Raw genomic sequence first — 17,660 nt, 5'->3', positions numbered from 1 at the left:
ACTTCTTTTCTTCCCTGTATTTCTAACTGTGGCTACTACTTCATTAAAATTCTAACTTTTCTGGCCTTCCTCTTGCTCTCTGTCCCTCATCTTATTTCTCCATGAAACTCTGGGGTCTTGTTTTGTTGGGAAATGCAACATTTCAGGGGTTGGGGGAGCCTTAGAGACATCTGGCAATAAATGCCCCCTCCTTCCCCCAACACCCCCACAGGACTGACAGAATAGACTCTCTTTGTGGAGTGATCACGGACGTTTCCTGATGAGAAGTGGAGTAAGGTAGGGAGGACAGAGAGAGAGAGAGAGAGAGGGAGAGAGGGATGGAGGGGAGGAAGAAGGGAGGGACAGGGTGAAAATGAAAATGGACTCCCCAGCTGTGTACACAAAGCCTGGTGGGGGGAGTACAAACACTTCATGTTGGAGGAATGGGGACCTGCACATAGTCACAGGGGAAAAACATGTAAATCTTTGTTTGTGTCTGTTTTTGGTGCCAAAGATCCATCACAGGGAAAGAGGAGATGGACTTAACTTGTCAAATTAACGGCATTATTCATAACAAATCATATTATTGGGAACAGAAATTTAAATGACCCTAGCTACCCTGTTGGATTTGAAATTTGAAAGTTGGACCTCAACTATGATATACTTACTGAAATATCTAAATTTCCTTAGTGGCAAACGTGCCACTAAGGAAATTTAGATATTTCAGTTTGCCAGAAACAGTTTAGTGGAATTGTTGGCAAACTGACCAAAAGAATCATTCTCAAATTTAGAGACTAAATATCCTCTGAGATGTTCAATAATGATGATAAATGACCAGTCCATTGCTTTAATATTGGGTTTGGCCTGCAATGGATGGAGCGTTCCTGGAGTAACCTTTGGTGCTGTTATGACTCTGTTGTATATTGTGGTTTGAGAGTTTGTGTTACTGAGTCCATGGTTGAGTAGATTTACTGTGTGATTCAATGAGAAGACAGCTGATGAACTGTGATTATAAAGGCAGTGAAAGTCAGCCAGTGTGGGTGAACTGGGTGTGTGGGATGGAGTCATGGGAAACCCCTGTGTGTTCTAGTGTCTGGGATGTGTGTGCACGTGCGGCTGTGTGTTTGTGCGTGTGCCTGAGGCTTGCTGACTTCGGTTAGCGTGAGGCGGGGTTAGAGTTAGTCATTCCTCCTTAAATCAGCAAAAGTTCTCACCATCTCTGCCATGAGTGTCCTGTCATTGTGCAGCAGCTATATGTGTGTGTCATACCGTTTTGTTTCTGTATATGTGTGTATGGTTTGTGTTAGTTTTAGCTAGCTGTCTCTATGGTAATGTCCTCTGACTGTTGGTCAGTTGATCCATCACTTTGGTCCAGACTGAGAGGATGACGTCTAATGATTTTGGCAATCCTCTGACTCTTCGTCTAGCACCACCAGCAAGTTAAGTTTTCCCTTATCTAGGGAACTATCTCAACATCTACTTAATCTAATCTTATCTTAATGGATTGGAACAAACTTTTGTCCAGATTTTCATGGTTTTCGTGCTTAGATGATACTGACTTTACCTCTAATGCCACCATGAGATTGACACTTGCAGACTCTTAGTCTTGTCGTACTATTTATTTACTATTTACAGTATTGCGTGTGTGCATCATACAACAATATGTGCCCCAGTGCATTTATTAATGCGTTTGTGTTAATGCACATTTTCACATCATTTCACGTACTGGTACACTAACTGGGAGTGCTGCTGATGTGTGTTCACAGAGGCTTTGGCCCATTACACTGGCTCTGCTCCAGTTCTGCTCAGTCCAGTCTCTGTAGTCAGTCCCAAACCCAGCCTGTGGCCCAGTCCAGAGCAAATAAATCACTGATCCCAAAGGAGCAATTTTGCCCCCCAGCAGGTGGTGACGTCAAGGGCATTTTGAGGTGCTGGAAGTGTAGGACGTTGTGCTATTTCTGTTGTATTGACTCTGGATAAGAGTGGACAGAACATGGCTGGACAGGATGGCTGCGCTGGTGGATGGGTGGGACTCAGGGGCAGGCACAGGCCACTCAGTGGAAAATATTCCCAGTGACAATTTAGTTTGAGTCAGCCAGTTCGGAGCCATGCTAAATTTGATTTACAGCAAGTCTGTAAATTACATACTAATGCAGCATGACGTTCCCTCTCAATGTAGTGGACATATGTGTGTTTTCCATATGCTGAAATTTCTGCTGCAAGACACATATTGAGACCTATTGAGCCACAAAGGAGCAAATATCAATTCAGAGTCATAAGAATGGGCAACGAGTGCTTGAATTCTACAACACCATGTTTTAATCCATGTCTGGAAATGTGTCTCGCTGGACTAGCATAGAGTAATGAGCCCCGTGCCTCATCCAGATACTATGCATGATTATATGCTCTGAATGAAATCATCATGTTGCGTATTAAGTGTAATTAGGAACGTCACTTTTCACAAGCTGCTTTTAATGTCTCATTTTCACGGGGGTACTAAAGTTTGATGATCCATCTCATAAACAAAAAGTTGAGGAAATTATTCACCAGCACCCAGGCCAAATTTAAAGGCTCTGGTTTGTTCAAATCAAGATTTGAGTGGCCTCACGGGACGGCGATGAAGGCTGCCTTTGATCTGGCCTGATGAAAAATGGACCGATTCACTCTCGCTGCAGTTAAGAAAGCACTACAAAGACGTCTGCCTCACTGAATAACTAACGTGTCCCTGGAGTGGGAGTTGTTGATGGAGTCTGGAGCCCACTTGCCCGACTGTGTTTTTGCCTGGCAGTGTCTGCATTCAATGGAGTCTGCATTATTGTTCCACCACTGCACAGTATTGTGACGGGAAGTTTCCCAAAACATGACAAAAATAGAAGTAGAAGTCAAGATAGATTTTACAGCACAATGGGTGAGATATAGAAACAATGGCAGAGGAACGGTGTGAGATATGACATCACAGTTCAAAGTATAGACACCCAAAGTTATTATGTTAAAAATGCCTGATAAGTACTGCTTTTAATAACTATTTTGTGTTGATTTTCCATGTAGTCATGCGTGTTCTGCACAGTGTAGTCACTCTCACACACAGCAGTTAGCTCGAGGCTTCACATCTTCAGATCTCAGTAGGCTGCAGAGAGCTTATCTCTCCCATTGCCGTTCTCCCACAGTCGTTATGCCCTGCATGCGTGTGTGTGTATGTGTGTGTGTGTGTGTGTGTTTGTGCCATGTTAAACATTTAGTCACGTTTGGGTGACTTCTTTTGGTGTGGAAGAAATGAAAGGAGCAGAGTCTTTGAGGAATGATTAGAGATAAAGGAAAAGAGTGAATTCAAGCTTGTTGATAATGGCACTGATAAGATTAATAGAGACTGCTATGGTTGGCTATAATGAGGTCAAACGTTCCAAACGCGCGCACACACACACACACACACACACACACACACACACACACACACACACACACACACACACACACACAGACAAACAAACAAGGCCACACATTTGAATCATTTATTTATATCCACATCAACATAAGGACACACGGATGCAAACACAGCGATGTAATCAGAAATTCCACAAGATCCGCCAGACATGTGCTAAGTGTGCACACACTGACCAAACATGAACACACACACACACACACACACACACACACACAGAGGATAATTAGAACATTTCTCAACAGGTGAGTAACGGCATGACGTTTAGGCTCAGAGTAAATCTTCCAGCTGTATAAAGTCTAGAAGGGACATCCGGTTTGAAAACACATGCATGCTTACACACACACACACACACACACACACACACACACACACGCACACACACACACACACACACACACACACACACACACACAAGCACACTCAGACACACAAATACACACACGAACACACACACAGACACACACACACACACACGAACACACACACGGGCATGCACACCCAGAGGCAAATGTGTATTCATGTATTTCTTCTCTTTATTCATTTGACTTGTTGACCTCTTGTCAGAGGAAAGTATGCATAAATGATTATGGCTTCATTTCCATGTGATCAACTCATATTTCAAGTGTCTTATCTTCCCCAGACTTCCCCTCCTGGGAGTTTTGTAAATACTTCAGCAGTTATTAATGAATATGAAATGGGATTTCCCCCCCCTCTTTTCTTCAGCCATTTCTCTCTCCCTGTCTTTTTATGTCTAGTGGTCAGGTCAATGCCCTGTCCCATCTCCCAGATCCCACTGCTGGACAGGGTTGATGGGAATATGATTTCCCAGAAGGCTTTGAGTTTGAGACAGGATTAAATTTTCTCACCTCAGCCTTTACAGTAATTTATCTTCCTTTAATCCACATTTCATCGGAGCAAACAGAAACAGTCTTTAATGAGTGATCACGTTTTTTTTTTTTTGGCACCAGATTTTTATGCGGTTGGCTTCACTACAAGAACATCATCATATGTGAAGGGTCAGATCCCGTTAACATCGCCTGATATGACTGTCTAGCTAATCTTTGTGGACTGATCTAGGTGAAAGGTCACATGTGCATTTGTGGCTTTAAGCAAAATCTGGACTGGGTTACCACTGGCAGCGGTTCATGGAAACCCTTTATCAGAAGTGCTGATGTTTACAAAATAAAAGCATTATGAACTTGTAGGAATGAAAAAACACGTTCTCATTATCAGAGGAAAAGGACGTTATTCATTGTGATGGATGCGTTTTTTGAGCGTAGAGGTCACGAATGAAACTGGAAAAGTCTGGATGAGAGGCAGAGGTTGCTAACAGAAGATTTAGGAGTGGACAGATAATAAAAGAGAGGATATGATGAATGTTTTTGTTCTATTGAGCAATTTGAACACTAATTAGACAAAATTACTTCCGAATGTTGTCTGCAGGATGGATTCCCCCCATCCTAACCTGCCCGTGTCCATGCTCGCACACATCCACTGAATTTCCATGCAAAACATACAGATGGTCATACTACGCACACACATTTATGCACATGACATGGAGTACACATGTTGATTGGAACATTCTTTGCTGTTTGTTATTTTGTGCTTTTAAAGAAAGCTGTTATTGCGGCTCCAGTCTTTTGGCTCGACGCTGCAGCTCGGACAGATGCTGTGTTTTTCCTCCAGGCATGTGTATTTACTCAGACAAGTATGTGCCTTCTTGTGTATACATGTGCGTGTAGGAGAGAGAATTGTTTGAGAAAGCATGTGTATGAACATATATTTAATTTAGCACACATGTATACACTGTTGACCTTGGCTGCTGTGTATGACTGTGTAGGGTTGCTGGATAATCACAGTGTGGGAGAGTCCAGTCTCCTCTAAGAGGGGACATTGCTAATTTTTTCTTACAATCAAAGACTGAGCAGCTAAAAGCGCCATTCATTTTATGTCCTTTGGTTCTAAAATAATGGCAGCCTTACTCTTCAAGCTGATGTATATTTGCAGCAGAGAAAGCAGGTGGTATTTTGTGTCTTGTGTACAGGTGTGTTTGCAGAGCACGAGTAAATACATGTGGTGTATGGGTCACTGTTCCAGTGTGCCAGTCAGGCCACGTGAGGATGGAAGATCAAATGGCGGCTGATAGGCAGAGTAGAAAACAGACAGACAGGAAGCCCTAAAGTGGGCAAAGAGAAATGAAGACAGATGGATGAGAGGGGGAGCTGGCGTGAGCCCCAACCTGCATTCTGCATGCTCAGTTTGACCTACTTTATTTTCCTCCCTCCTTCTCTTTTTTTCCTCTTTCTCTCTGCATCTCCTACACTTTGCCCCATTCTCCGTGATCCCCTTTCATGTAGCACAAGGAACCAATAAGTCTGAAGAGGGACTCCCACCAGACACCATCACTGAATCCTATCTTTCCATCTCATTCTGTCCTTCAGAGTTGAGCGAGCCGCCGTCTTTCTCCACATCTCACTGTCACAGCCTTGGCTAGCCAACCATGAAGTTTGTCTTTCATCTCCTCTGCAACAATCTAACAATCAACTTTTTTAATGAAGGCTATATTATGTTTGGCGCCACTGCAGAGAACTTAATAAGGGTTTCTCCCACAAGGGAAGCCATCATTAAGCTGTATGTGATTGAAAAGACGAACGCCGTATTGCTGAAATGGTTTCAGCATGAAGTCACTGTGCCTGATTTGCAAAGTACATTTAACAAGATTATGCCATGGTTTCACTGGCAAACAGCGGTGCAGCAGGGAGGCAAGGTGATCACTAAAGACATTTTGTTCTCACAATGGGTTTACTTGCAACAAGTTGTTGTGCTGTGACCGTCCTTCCCCAAACGATAGGATGTGCAATTTTAATACATCTGTCTGGCTTCCTGGAGACGTTTGTGTTACTTTTCTGTTATTGGCAGCAGATGTTTGCTGACGACGTATGTGTTTTTGCAAAGGCACACAAAAGTGCATTGTCCCAAAGATGACGTACAGATGTGTTCAAATGTCACATTCCTTTTTAGAGTAAATGATTGTCATGGGGTGATTGTTATTGGTGACCACACTGACATTAGGTGGTTGTACCGTCACATCGATGGAAACAGAAACCACCACTGTTCAGCCCACTACCCACTCCTAGTTAAAGTAGTGGAATGTGCTTCCGTATGTCAATCCAACGGGTTAAGTTATTATCACAGAGACTAAACACACAGCAGTCATTCCTATCTTATTGCAAAACTCCTACTGAAAGAAACACTGTGGATGTGTTTTGCAGTTTAATATGAGCAGGTTTCGTAAGAAAATGCCCGAGTCCTTGTGACCTAATGTGATCCATCATGTTGCTACCGACTCTCATATTGTTCTTCTTAAGTCCTGGTAAAAGTCTGCTACTTGCAAATACTTCTCTCTGTCAGCTGAGTCTTGATCCAAAAACTAACCACTTCAAACAATTATACTGTGAGGATGTGTTTAAAGATCCTGTGAGTCATCTCTCGAAAATCATCCTCTCATGCTGATCCAACTTGTTTCCACATCCATTCCTCTGTTGTTTTTTAAGAAAATGAAAGAAAAGATCCCTGACTCACTTTACTAGATCTTACAGGAAAAATGCCTTCTCCTTTATTAGGAAATTTCCCAACTACTGTATGCTCTTAATCTGGTTTCATTTAGTGCTTCACCAGATGTGTGTGAGGATATTAACCACTGCTTTAGTCAATCAAATGTGAAAGCAGTCTTTAACTAATAAAGAATTGCCTCTTTCCCTCCGCAGACTACAGGACTGGGCCATGCTTCACACAGGTGAACAACCAGATGTGTCAGGGCCAGCTCAGCGGAATTGTCTGCACCAAAACCCTCTGCTGCGCTACCATTGGTCGAGCGTGGGGCCACCCCTGTGAGCAGTGCCCCGCCCAGCCACACCCCTGCAGACGAGGCTTCATCCCCAACATCCGCACCGGAGCCTGTCAAGGTCAGATTGGAGCGCATGCAAAACCTGGCAGTACTTCTTTTCAGCATCAGTGATGGAGGACACACGTAGCACACACATGCACACGTGTATGCATACGCTCAGCCACACACGATCACTGCAATAAACACTGTAGCCATTATATAATCTGTCATCATCTCAGCTGCAACTCACAACATCCTCAAGCCAGTGTTAACAACACCGAGGGTGTTTACATGTACACAGTTGGCTGGTTACAAGCTTGTATTTTCCTATTAAGGTCTTATTCAGCAGAAACGTGCGTGCATGCATCTCCATATCCCCGTGTAGGCTACAAACACTGTAAACAGTGAAAAGCTTTAGGTTTTGTTTATTTATGTGTCAGTATCAGCAAGTCCCAGCTGTCACATCAGTCTTTCTTAAAGTAATGTGACCTCATCCTCACGTTGCTTAAACCAGTCAGTGCATACATGGTGCTCATATCAGATTATAGCAGAATATTAACGTGCATGTATTAGATAAAACACATAAAAAGTGTTGATTGTATTCACTCACAAAAATAATACTTGTGCAGTTATTCAGTAACAGAATCAAGCAGCTCTGGCTAAATGGGTCAACAAGAGTGATTTATGAAGATTTTAAGAGAAAAACTGAGGGAAATATGAACTGAGGTTGACCTTCTTTCATCAACATTCCTGTTGCTGGTGTCCCCGAACCCCCTCAGACTCTCTCTCTGCATGCCTCTCACATAACCTATGGCCCTGACAAGACTAAGCAATAAGACTGCGTCAATATATGACACATGTGGAGGTCGTGTCCCCTGTTAAATGAGTCCAGCCAGGCTCTTTGTTGCTTCAATCCAGCTCCTCTCGTGGACACACCCAGCACCACCCTGGGTAGATTGTGATGGCTGATGTCTAGCTGAAGCTGTCACAGAAGGAAACTTTAGCTGGAAGTGTTTTGGTACTGATTGCACCAGGCCACACTTCAACAGTATCAGAGGATATTAGGATATAAGGATATTAACTTCAGGTATTCCTGCTGGAAAGGTGAGGATTATAGCACATCCAAGTATTATTTACATTTACAAGCTTGGTGTCATAGGCTTATACCCATACTTGGTAGCCTTAATTGGCTGGCACCCAAATCTCTGCCCACATCTCCCATTCATCCAGCAAAGAAACAAAATGGCCATTCAGGCTGTTTATCAGGCTAGTGCGTCAACGAATCTGCCACAAACTTAGTAGCTCATAGTGCTTATAAGTCACGTTGCTATTTATTCTTGTCAGGAGCAAGTCCATCTTTGTGTCCATGAATTATGGTGAATTGGGTGGAGTGGCCCAGATGTGTTTATGCAGATCATTTTGGGTCCTTATATTACCGTGAAACTGCACAAGCCAGTAATTTTCATGGCTTTAGTTAGAGTGAAGGTGAAGACACAGACCTGTCCAAAATCATGTTAACCTTTTCATCAGCTGCTCCTGAATGCTCATTTGGACCCCTGTGTTTATATTATATGTGCACTTTATGCTGGGAAAGTGTGCAAATTGAGACTAAAAATCAGACACGTTCAATGTAATGCATATGATCTCTTCCACATGTAAAGTACTAGTTTCTTCTTACCTTATGTGCATGGAAACTTTTTACCCACTGAATTCATTCATAACAGTTATGTGTTACAGAACTGACAGCTATAACAAATGCAGGGCCATGAAGGAAGTAGTTAAGTACAATAGCTAGTGGTTTGAAAATATGTTGTATCTACCAACAATCAATGTGCATATGCCTGACAATCACACATGTGGTGAAACATACCAAAGGCATGTTACACAGTCTTGTATAAAATTGTAATGCTACAATCTGCCTAGCTGTATGTATAAGTCTGTAAGTTATTTATGAGGCTAACTGAAAAAGATGATACATCTGGGATCAGTAACTGGTTTGTATTTAGCTCCACAACTTCCTCTCTTTTGGAGGTGGCTGCCAGGCTGCTCATATGTTAGAGGCATGCCAGTGCGAGTCAATCTCTCATCTCTCTGTGACTCTCATACCTCCTCTCCTCCTTTTCTTCTCTGAATCTTTGTTTCTGTCATTTCTTCCATCTCTCTCACTGTCCACTCTTTTTCTGCTGACACTCACACACACACACATATACAACAAAGACACCTAATCACCAGAGAGCCTAGAGCAACGTCTTGCTGGCAGCTGCACAAAGCACACCTGACCATGAATCCAAATGTAAAGATCGCACCCGAGGCTCCACATCAGGATGCTGGCTGAGTGTGTGTGTGAGTGTACGCGCACATATGTGTGTGTTTTCCAGGGTATCCACAGTTTCTTACAGGAACCCACCCACTGATATATTCCCAATACTGGTAAATGTGACTCACATTGAATGCTGGGAAAAACGTACATTTAAAAAGCCGTTTCCTGTTCAAACAAGAGTGGAGTGGGTTTTTCTGGAAGTGGTCTTAGGCATCACAGCCAATGCCAAGTTACTACTCATTTTCTAAGTTATTCCCTCTGCAAAAAAAAGTAGAATGGAAAAACAAAGAACAGTGTTTTAGCCACAGAACATGTGCCAGAAACATGTGATGTGAAAAATGTGCTTTGAACTATATGAAACAGATGTAAACTTTAATGTAAAGCACATAGTTTCAGATTAATCTGAGTCCTTCTTTGTAGTTTTTGGTGTCTCTCGCTCTCTTAAACCAATGCTCTGTACTTACCAGTAGCTATCAGAGACTTCGGTCTCATTTGCCTCTTCTCATCAGTGTCCGTGTCCTTCCTTCATTCTCTTAGATGTGGACGAGTGCCAGGCAGTGCCGGGTCTCTGTGCCGGAGGTAACTGCATCAACACCGTGGGATCCTACGAGTGCAAATGTCCCGCCGGCCACCGTCAGAGTGAAACCAGCCACAAATGTGAAGGTGGGTTGTGGATTAACAATTAAGGAAGAGACCTTCATAATGAGGATCAAAGGTATTTAGTCACCATTTAAGAAACATTCAACAATGATCAATAAACAGACCGTGAGGACTGGTGGCCATCTTTGAGGAAATATTGATAAAAGATAAAAACGAGTGCACATTTCTTACAAGGAAGAGGTATTATGTCACTAAAGTAGTCAAGGAGGCAGTCAGAAGTACAACCTCCCTCATTGTGCAAAATCAAGTCTGATCCAAAAAAAGCTGCTGAATACATTCAAATGAAGCAAAGAAAACCAAACAAGCATTTTGAAACTACAAGCTTTATTTTTAAGTGGGATTACGACTAATAACCGCTAACGACTAAAACAAACACAAAAATGTGGTAGTTGACAAAGCATCGCAAATTATTATCAACTTTACACGAATGAGTGCACAAGCATTTGAACTCATCGCCGATCCAAAAGGAAGTGAGACGGCCACGGACCGCGCACTTAACGATAGCTGTGGGTTTGCTGGGATCAGTTGACAAATCTCCACGGGGCATTTAAAAAGTGACTACATGTTCAGAGTTAAAGATGCCTGGACATGTGCAGTAAACACACTCGTGCACATGGAGAGTGGACTCACATTTCAGTGTGTTGATTGGGTGGAATTTAAACAATGCCCAGGCTAAACAGTCTGATAGTCAGCCAGGCAGGGGCTGTGTCTCTTGGACTGAAGGCAATGTGTTCTTAGTCTTTAGGGAGGATTACAGAAAGCTCTTAAACTGTTCCAGCCAGATGACATCTACTCTACTGAACAAGACCAAGGCTGAACCTGCTAACGTGGTGTATCGGTGCATGAATTATTACCTAAATTCTCCTTTTATTAACTTGTAGCATGGCCTAGAGCTAGAATAGACCTAGAATACAACTGTTCATATTCGCTAAAAAAAAAAACAAAAAAAAAAACGAGCGTCTCCACCTTCAGATTCATGAGAACCAATTACAATGACACACACGAAAAGTGATTTATGTTGCAGTGGATGAAGGAGGAAACAGGGAGGCTGACTTCACTAAATTCACCAGAGTCCCACTTTCAGTTGCGGTTTTGGGCGAGCGCCAACAATGGTTCAGGACTGAGAGTAAGAAGAGAATGAGCGCTTCCAGAGAGATCCTGAGCGCTACTCAAAGAGATTTGGGTGTGGATGTCACATTCCAGCTGGTACCAAACAGCACAGAGAGGCTGAGCACTTATACTATTCAGCAGACTCAAGGACTCGAGTAGAGAGTCCTGTAACCTTTGTACCCCTTCTTCTTCTAATGATGATTATATGGTGATTGACAAGAGAGGGTGAGAGGGAGAAAAATGCGAGGATTCGAACCTAAAATTACACACACCTGGCCTTCCATCACTTCATATACAGAGAAAGCTCTATTTTCTTCAGCAAAAGTCATTGTGGTCACAACAGGACTAGAGGTGCAACTAAGGCTTCCTCTCATCTTTGATTCATCTGTCAGTTACTTTCAAATTAACGTGTTTAACGTACACAATGTCAGAAAAAGTGAAAAGTTGTTTTACGTGTCCCGTAAACTGTGATGAGAGTCAAAACTCATTTAGTCTGAAAAACAATGATATGAATCAGACAAAAGCAGCAAATCCTCACATTAGATGCTGGAACCAGCAAAAGTTTTTACTTGATAAACTAGACTTTTTTTTCTTTTTTGTTATATGAGAAAGTGGGTTCATTGTTTCTGTTTCTCAGGTGAAAAATGAACTAATTGCTGTTGCGATTTTATCATTTGACCCATACAGCGCGAGTAAAGAAAGACTTCAGTGTTCGCAAAGCTTGTAAAAACAAAACAGCAGTTGTGACGCGTATGTTCAGTCATGGATCGGCAGGAAAGCCATGTTTAGTGAAATCTCTCAAACAATCAGACCAGGTCCTTTGGGGAGGGTTTTTTATTGAAATGCCTCTCGAGCTAATGCACAAAAACCCTCACTGCGAGCTTTCACGGTGAAATTAGTGAGGATCTGGAGCGGTTAAGATGTCACGGATGTCTGATTGTTTTGGGCACAACAAGGCACCTGGTTTTACGGCCCACTTCTAGTTCAGACTGTACTTAACAGTCTCTCCCTTCTCCCCCTCCTCCTTCTCCTCCTTCTCCCTTTTCTGCTTCTTCTTCCATTTTCCTTCCATAAATACAGTTCTTTGGCTGAAAACCAGCTGTTAGTGCTGAACAAAGAAACACTTACGGCATCTGGGAGACTTTCTCATTACGTGCACGGACCTCCTCATTGCTCCAACGCTGGCGTATTCTCACGCACTCACGTTGCACTGACACACACACACACACACACACACACACACAGATTCACACATCAGTTTCGATTAGATGAAAATATGGAAACTGGCCCAGTTTTGTCCTGATGAGCATTAGATATGTACGCACAGTAACAGATTTGATGCCTCAGTTGTAGACATTTATCCAGGTGACACACATTTCCCTCCACACACACACACACGCACACACAGTCAGTCCCACAGCGCTTCGTCTGTGTGGAGCGTAATGTCTGGCATACTTTTGCTGCTGCTGACACAAGGTTTATTTGGCTGGGTTTTTACAGCCTCACCTAGGCCTTCTGCTGCTGCTGTCAGACAGGAGTCAGCAGGGGAAGAGCGGCCTCTCAGCTTCCCACAGCAGGCGTTACTATGCACATCCACGCTGAGACGCAGACACATGCGCGCAGAAAAACACACAAGTTACACACTTTTTATTCCAAGACAAACACTAACACACCCATCGCTTTTCCAACTGAAGGGCACATGCACACACGCACATTACAGCAAGCACCACGTCTGCACTAATACTGTAATTATGCCCCGCAGTGGTGCAGTAATTACGTATACGTATAAATAAGCGTGACACATCATAAAAACCCAATACCTTCTGGAACTTCACTTTGGGGTCCCCCGTCATGGAGCAATGAGGCCCCCTTTCACTGAATAATACAACTTAATGCCATCGTAACGAGCACCACACCAAGGTGGGCTCAGCCGAGGATCATGCCCAGGTCCTGGCACACAGAGTCAGACCGTGGCACGTTTGAATAAGGTCAGCTTATTCACTCTAACCAGGGGAGATTAGTTTCTTTAAGTATGGCCATTTCTTTGCATTTAGTTGCCATTTTGTACATTGGAAACAATTCTAGATACCAAATTTGCACATATAATGGTGTGCAGAGAGTGGTTTACGTTCCTTTGTTTTGTCTTATAACATCGCAGGTTTCCCTGAAGTTCCCTGCACGTGTATATGATTTCTGTCAGAACATTGCTTTGCTGTTTGTGTGTGTGTGATCATTTTTCTTTTTTTCTCTTACACACACTGATACCAAAATGCTGCTTTTTTTATACCCTATTTTGAGAAATACAAACAAAAGAAAAGCACACCAAAAAGTTAAATAAAACAGTATAAATGGTATTAAAACCAGCAGCTCTCTGATCCAGTAAAGAAGGCTATGATGAATCATAGCTGCTGTTCCTCTCTCACTGAGATTCACAGTTTATACTGCTGGATTGTTCTTGTCATTTACATGTCTCACAAGCTTGAGTTTTAGCCTGAAGAGAGAACACCAGAAGTGAAGTAATTCCACTTTGGTAGACTGCAGATCCATTTGGTTTGCTTAATTTGCCCTCAGGGAGAAACTGTTACTCCAGTGCAATAAACTTTTACTGCAGCGCGCTACTGCATCTTTCCAAACAAAGAAATTTTGAACATTGAAAAATTTTTCTGAGCTGGCTTGAGGCATACTCGACAGATGTGTCCCATGATGGGAGATCAGATGAGGTATTTATGATGTAACTGTGTGTCTGTGTGTGTGTCTTTCAGATATCGATGAATGCAGCACCATCCCTGGCGTGTGTGACGGAGGAGAGTGCACCAACACCGCTGGTAGCTACGTGTGCACCTGTCCACGAGGCTACATCTCCAGCACAGATGGGTCCAGATGCGTGGGTGAGTCTGACACACGTAGACATCACATTTCCAACACTTCTCTCTCTCTCTCTCTCTCATTTGTGTATTTCCTCGCCCCGTGGCTAACTAAAAGCTTCACATCTGGCTGGTAACTTCCCTCCCTCCATCATTGTTTCCTGTGAGTGGAGTTCTGATGAGTCAAGCTGGCCTGCAGACCTGTGGTCACCATGTGCAGACAAACACACTTGCACGCACTATTTGGCCTTGACAGCATTAATCTCCTCTAATGTTAGTGCCCCTCTGACTCATTCACACACACGCTGACACACATACACTGCATACTTCACTGACATGTCCCATGAAACACTGCCAGGTGTTAATCTATTCCTGCAGCCCTCACCGCTCATGGCAGCCACAGAGAAACACAACCAGGTGTTAATATATTATTTCAAGATTTAGCCCCAAAACAGACAGCTGTCTGTTTAACCCTATCGGCATCACAGGCCCAACCAATCTCCCTTTCAGTAAAAGCTCCTGTAGAAAAGTACTAGACTGCTGTAATTGAAAATACATGTTTCCACCCAGCTCCATCTTTCATTGTGAATTTCATCCGCGCTATTTAAGCTATTTTCTGGTTTTCAGGCAATTCATCCTCCATCATCTGTGGAAAATAATGAGCTTCTCTGTTTTTACTTTGGAAAAAAAAAGTTTCAGAGGAAATGGGTTGAAAATACCAAGAAAAGCAGTTCCCAGAGTCTCACATGTGCGCATACATAAGCAGGGTGGAGGCTGATCTTGCAGGTAGTGTGTGAGCTTGCTTGTCATGCGGTGGATTGTTAAGCCTCACTGTAACAGACATATGGTGTCGTTTAAGAGAAAAGAAAGGAAAGAAAAAAGATAGTCACAGCTAACTTCAGCACAGTGGAAGCAATATTTTCTATATATATCTATATATGGAAGGAGAAGAGGATAGAGGGGATGAAGAGGTGATGGAGGATGGGTTGTGTTTTCCTTAACAAACAGGTGAAGCACTGGAGGCAGGAGTGAAAGATAATCAGGATCATTAGAAACACAGCCTGATGTGTTGGTGTTTGTGTGTGTGTGTGTGTGTGTGTGTGTGTGTGTGTGTGTGTGTGTGTGTGTGTGTTTGAGAGAGAGAGAGAAAGTGGATCACACACTGACACAGTGCTCCAATCACCCAAACCCAAACGTTCTCCATCTGTCTCCTTTATGCGTGTCCATATTTTTCTTTTTTTCCTTTCCACTGTCATCCCCTTTCTTCTTCTTTGCTCTGAAGAGATGTTGCTCTCCCTCTCGCTCTCCCTCTCCCTCTCCCTCTCCCTCTTTGTCTTTCTGGATCACTTCAAAGCTCATTATTCAACAGTTCATTGATTTACAGTAGAAAGTCTCTTCTGTTTACTCCAAACTGTTTCCATGTCCGTTTAGATTTTCTCTTTTCTCTTCCTCAGTCCTCTCTGGCTTTTTTTTTGTTTTTTGAGGTTTTTTTTTTTTTTAACACTTTATTCCCCAAACTGAAATATTTTCACACTGTGGTCCTCCTTATCTATCTTGCCATTTCCTCTTGGACCTTTTTCCCCTCCCATCTTCTGACATCTGGATCCTTCACCTCACCTCCTTCAGTTGTGGTTTCCAGTTGCTCCTCTGCAGACTCCTGAAGGGAAAGAGACAAAAAAAGGAGTGAGCAAATAAAACAGGTGCCAGACACAAACACCATATATCCTTCCTCTGTCTCTGTCCCACTTCCAAAATGGACAAGACTCAATCAGGAGGAGACAGAGGCAGAGATAAGTAAACCCAAATAAAGCCAGACTAGACTGGGTCACCTCCAATTCATCTTTCGGATATTCCAAACCAGTGATCCAAAGTCACACTTAAACACAAACCAGGGCTTGGAATTTCCCATACTGTCTGATCTCTTTGCCCTTTTTGTGGTGAAATTGTAAATTGTTTCATGTTTTAGAGGCAGGAAGCATAGTTCTGGTCTGGGGGTTCTCCCATGTGGCTCTAGCTGTATTGGCTTGTGTTTTGAGGGATGTACTGTACCGTGGTGAAGTAGGCCAGTGGGAGCTGTTGGGGGGCCTGACAGTAATCAGAGCCTAATGCCCTGTCACACGGTGGAAGCCTTAAAAAAAAAAAAAGGACCTGTCCAGTCAGTCAGTCTGTAAAAACACCTCTCCAAATGAAAGCATATGCTTGTGTAGTGGAGCAACACTAGCGAGCAAACCACAGTCTGGATCCAATTTAAGTCATCATCATCCTCATCAGCAAACCACCCCTGCTCCGCTCCCCCTCTCCTCCACCCGGCCTCCAGCTCGGTCACTCCGATGAGGTGTTTTTAAGTTTTGTGCGTGTTTGTGTACATTTATGTATGTACGCAAGCATATGTGTTTGGATTTGGTCATGTTTTGTGTACATGCCTGTGAATATGTATGGGGAATGCATATCTGGATGTACGTGTGTGTGTGCTGTACTGTATGTGCACCCAGACACAGCGCACCACCTCATGTTCTGTCTAATTGGCAAGAATTGCTCCACATGGAACTGATTAATTCCAGACTGCTGGCTCATTAGTGAGTTAATCGACTTGCGCTCCCCCGCCTCCATGTCCCCCTTCAATCTGCCTTTCCTTTTTCTCCCCCTTTTTTCTGTAGATGCATTTAAAATTCTCTCTCACATATGTTGCTCACTTTCTAAAATAATACACATGCGTTCTGTCTCTCTCGCTCTGCCTTTTCCCTTCAGTTCATACTTTCCCCAAATACCCAGAAAGCCCCCTGTCTCCTTCTCGATTTACTCCGCACACATGCTCTTTGAACCCCAGCCCCTTCTCCTGCCCCACTGACCCTGACCTGGAAAACTGTAACAAATAAGACCCCCTTTTGGAGGCCCTTCAGATTCCTGCAGTTAGTCGAGACCCCAGGCAACCTTTCCCACTGCCAGCCCATAAAGAAGCTTCCTCACCAGCCACCATAGAAAGGCCCGGCCCGCCCCTCTGACTTACAGCACTGTCGTTTTGAGAGCGGCGATTACCTGTAACCTTTTCCCACATATAATGCAGTGTCAGTGGTGGAAATGATACTTAAGCAGTGACCTGAAGTCCTGCATTTAAAGTAACACCAGGTTGAAAAGCAGTCTTTCACTGCCCTCTTTGGTTCAAAGTTTCAACTTTACCACACTCTGACCCAGCGGCACTGGTGGGAGTTGATGGTGTCCTCTGTAGCACCTGTAGCTACACCTAACAGTAAACTGACGCACCCTGATGTACACTGCTACGCCATTACAGCAGGATGAGAATTCAAACCAGAACTCTAAGAATAAAAATGTTAAATGAAAAGTTATTATGCAAATACACAAATGTTAGTATGTTTAAATGCTTTTACATGCATATTTTGC

The 17,660-nt window shown here is 43.2% G+C and overlaps 1 protein-coding gene across 1 annotated transcript in view; it reads left to right on the top strand.

Annotated features, from left to right (window-relative positions):
- Nucleotides 1-17,660, top strand: part of fbn3 (fibrillin 3) — a 63,349-nt gene that overhangs the window by 21,565 nt on the left and 24,124 nt on the right. Inside the window, exons 7-9 of the mRNA XM_076727116.1 lie at nucleotides 7,189-7,386; nucleotides 10,165-10,290; nucleotides 14,160-14,285. Of these exons, the coding sequence (XP_076583231.1) occupies nucleotides 7,189-7,386; nucleotides 10,165-10,290; nucleotides 14,160-14,285 (450 nt within the window). The remainder of the gene's footprint in view (nucleotides 1-7,188; nucleotides 7,387-10,164; nucleotides 10,291-14,159; nucleotides 14,286-17,660) is intronic.

Source organism: Chaetodon auriga, chromosome 3, assembly GCF_051107435.1.
Source record: "Chaetodon auriga isolate fChaAug3 chromosome 3, fChaAug3.hap1, whole genome shotgun sequence".
Lineage (NCBI taxonomy): Eukaryota > Metazoa > Chordata > Actinopteri > Chaetodontiformes > Chaetodontidae > Chaetodon > Chaetodon auriga.
This window is presented reverse-complemented; position numbering and strand designations above follow the sequence as displayed.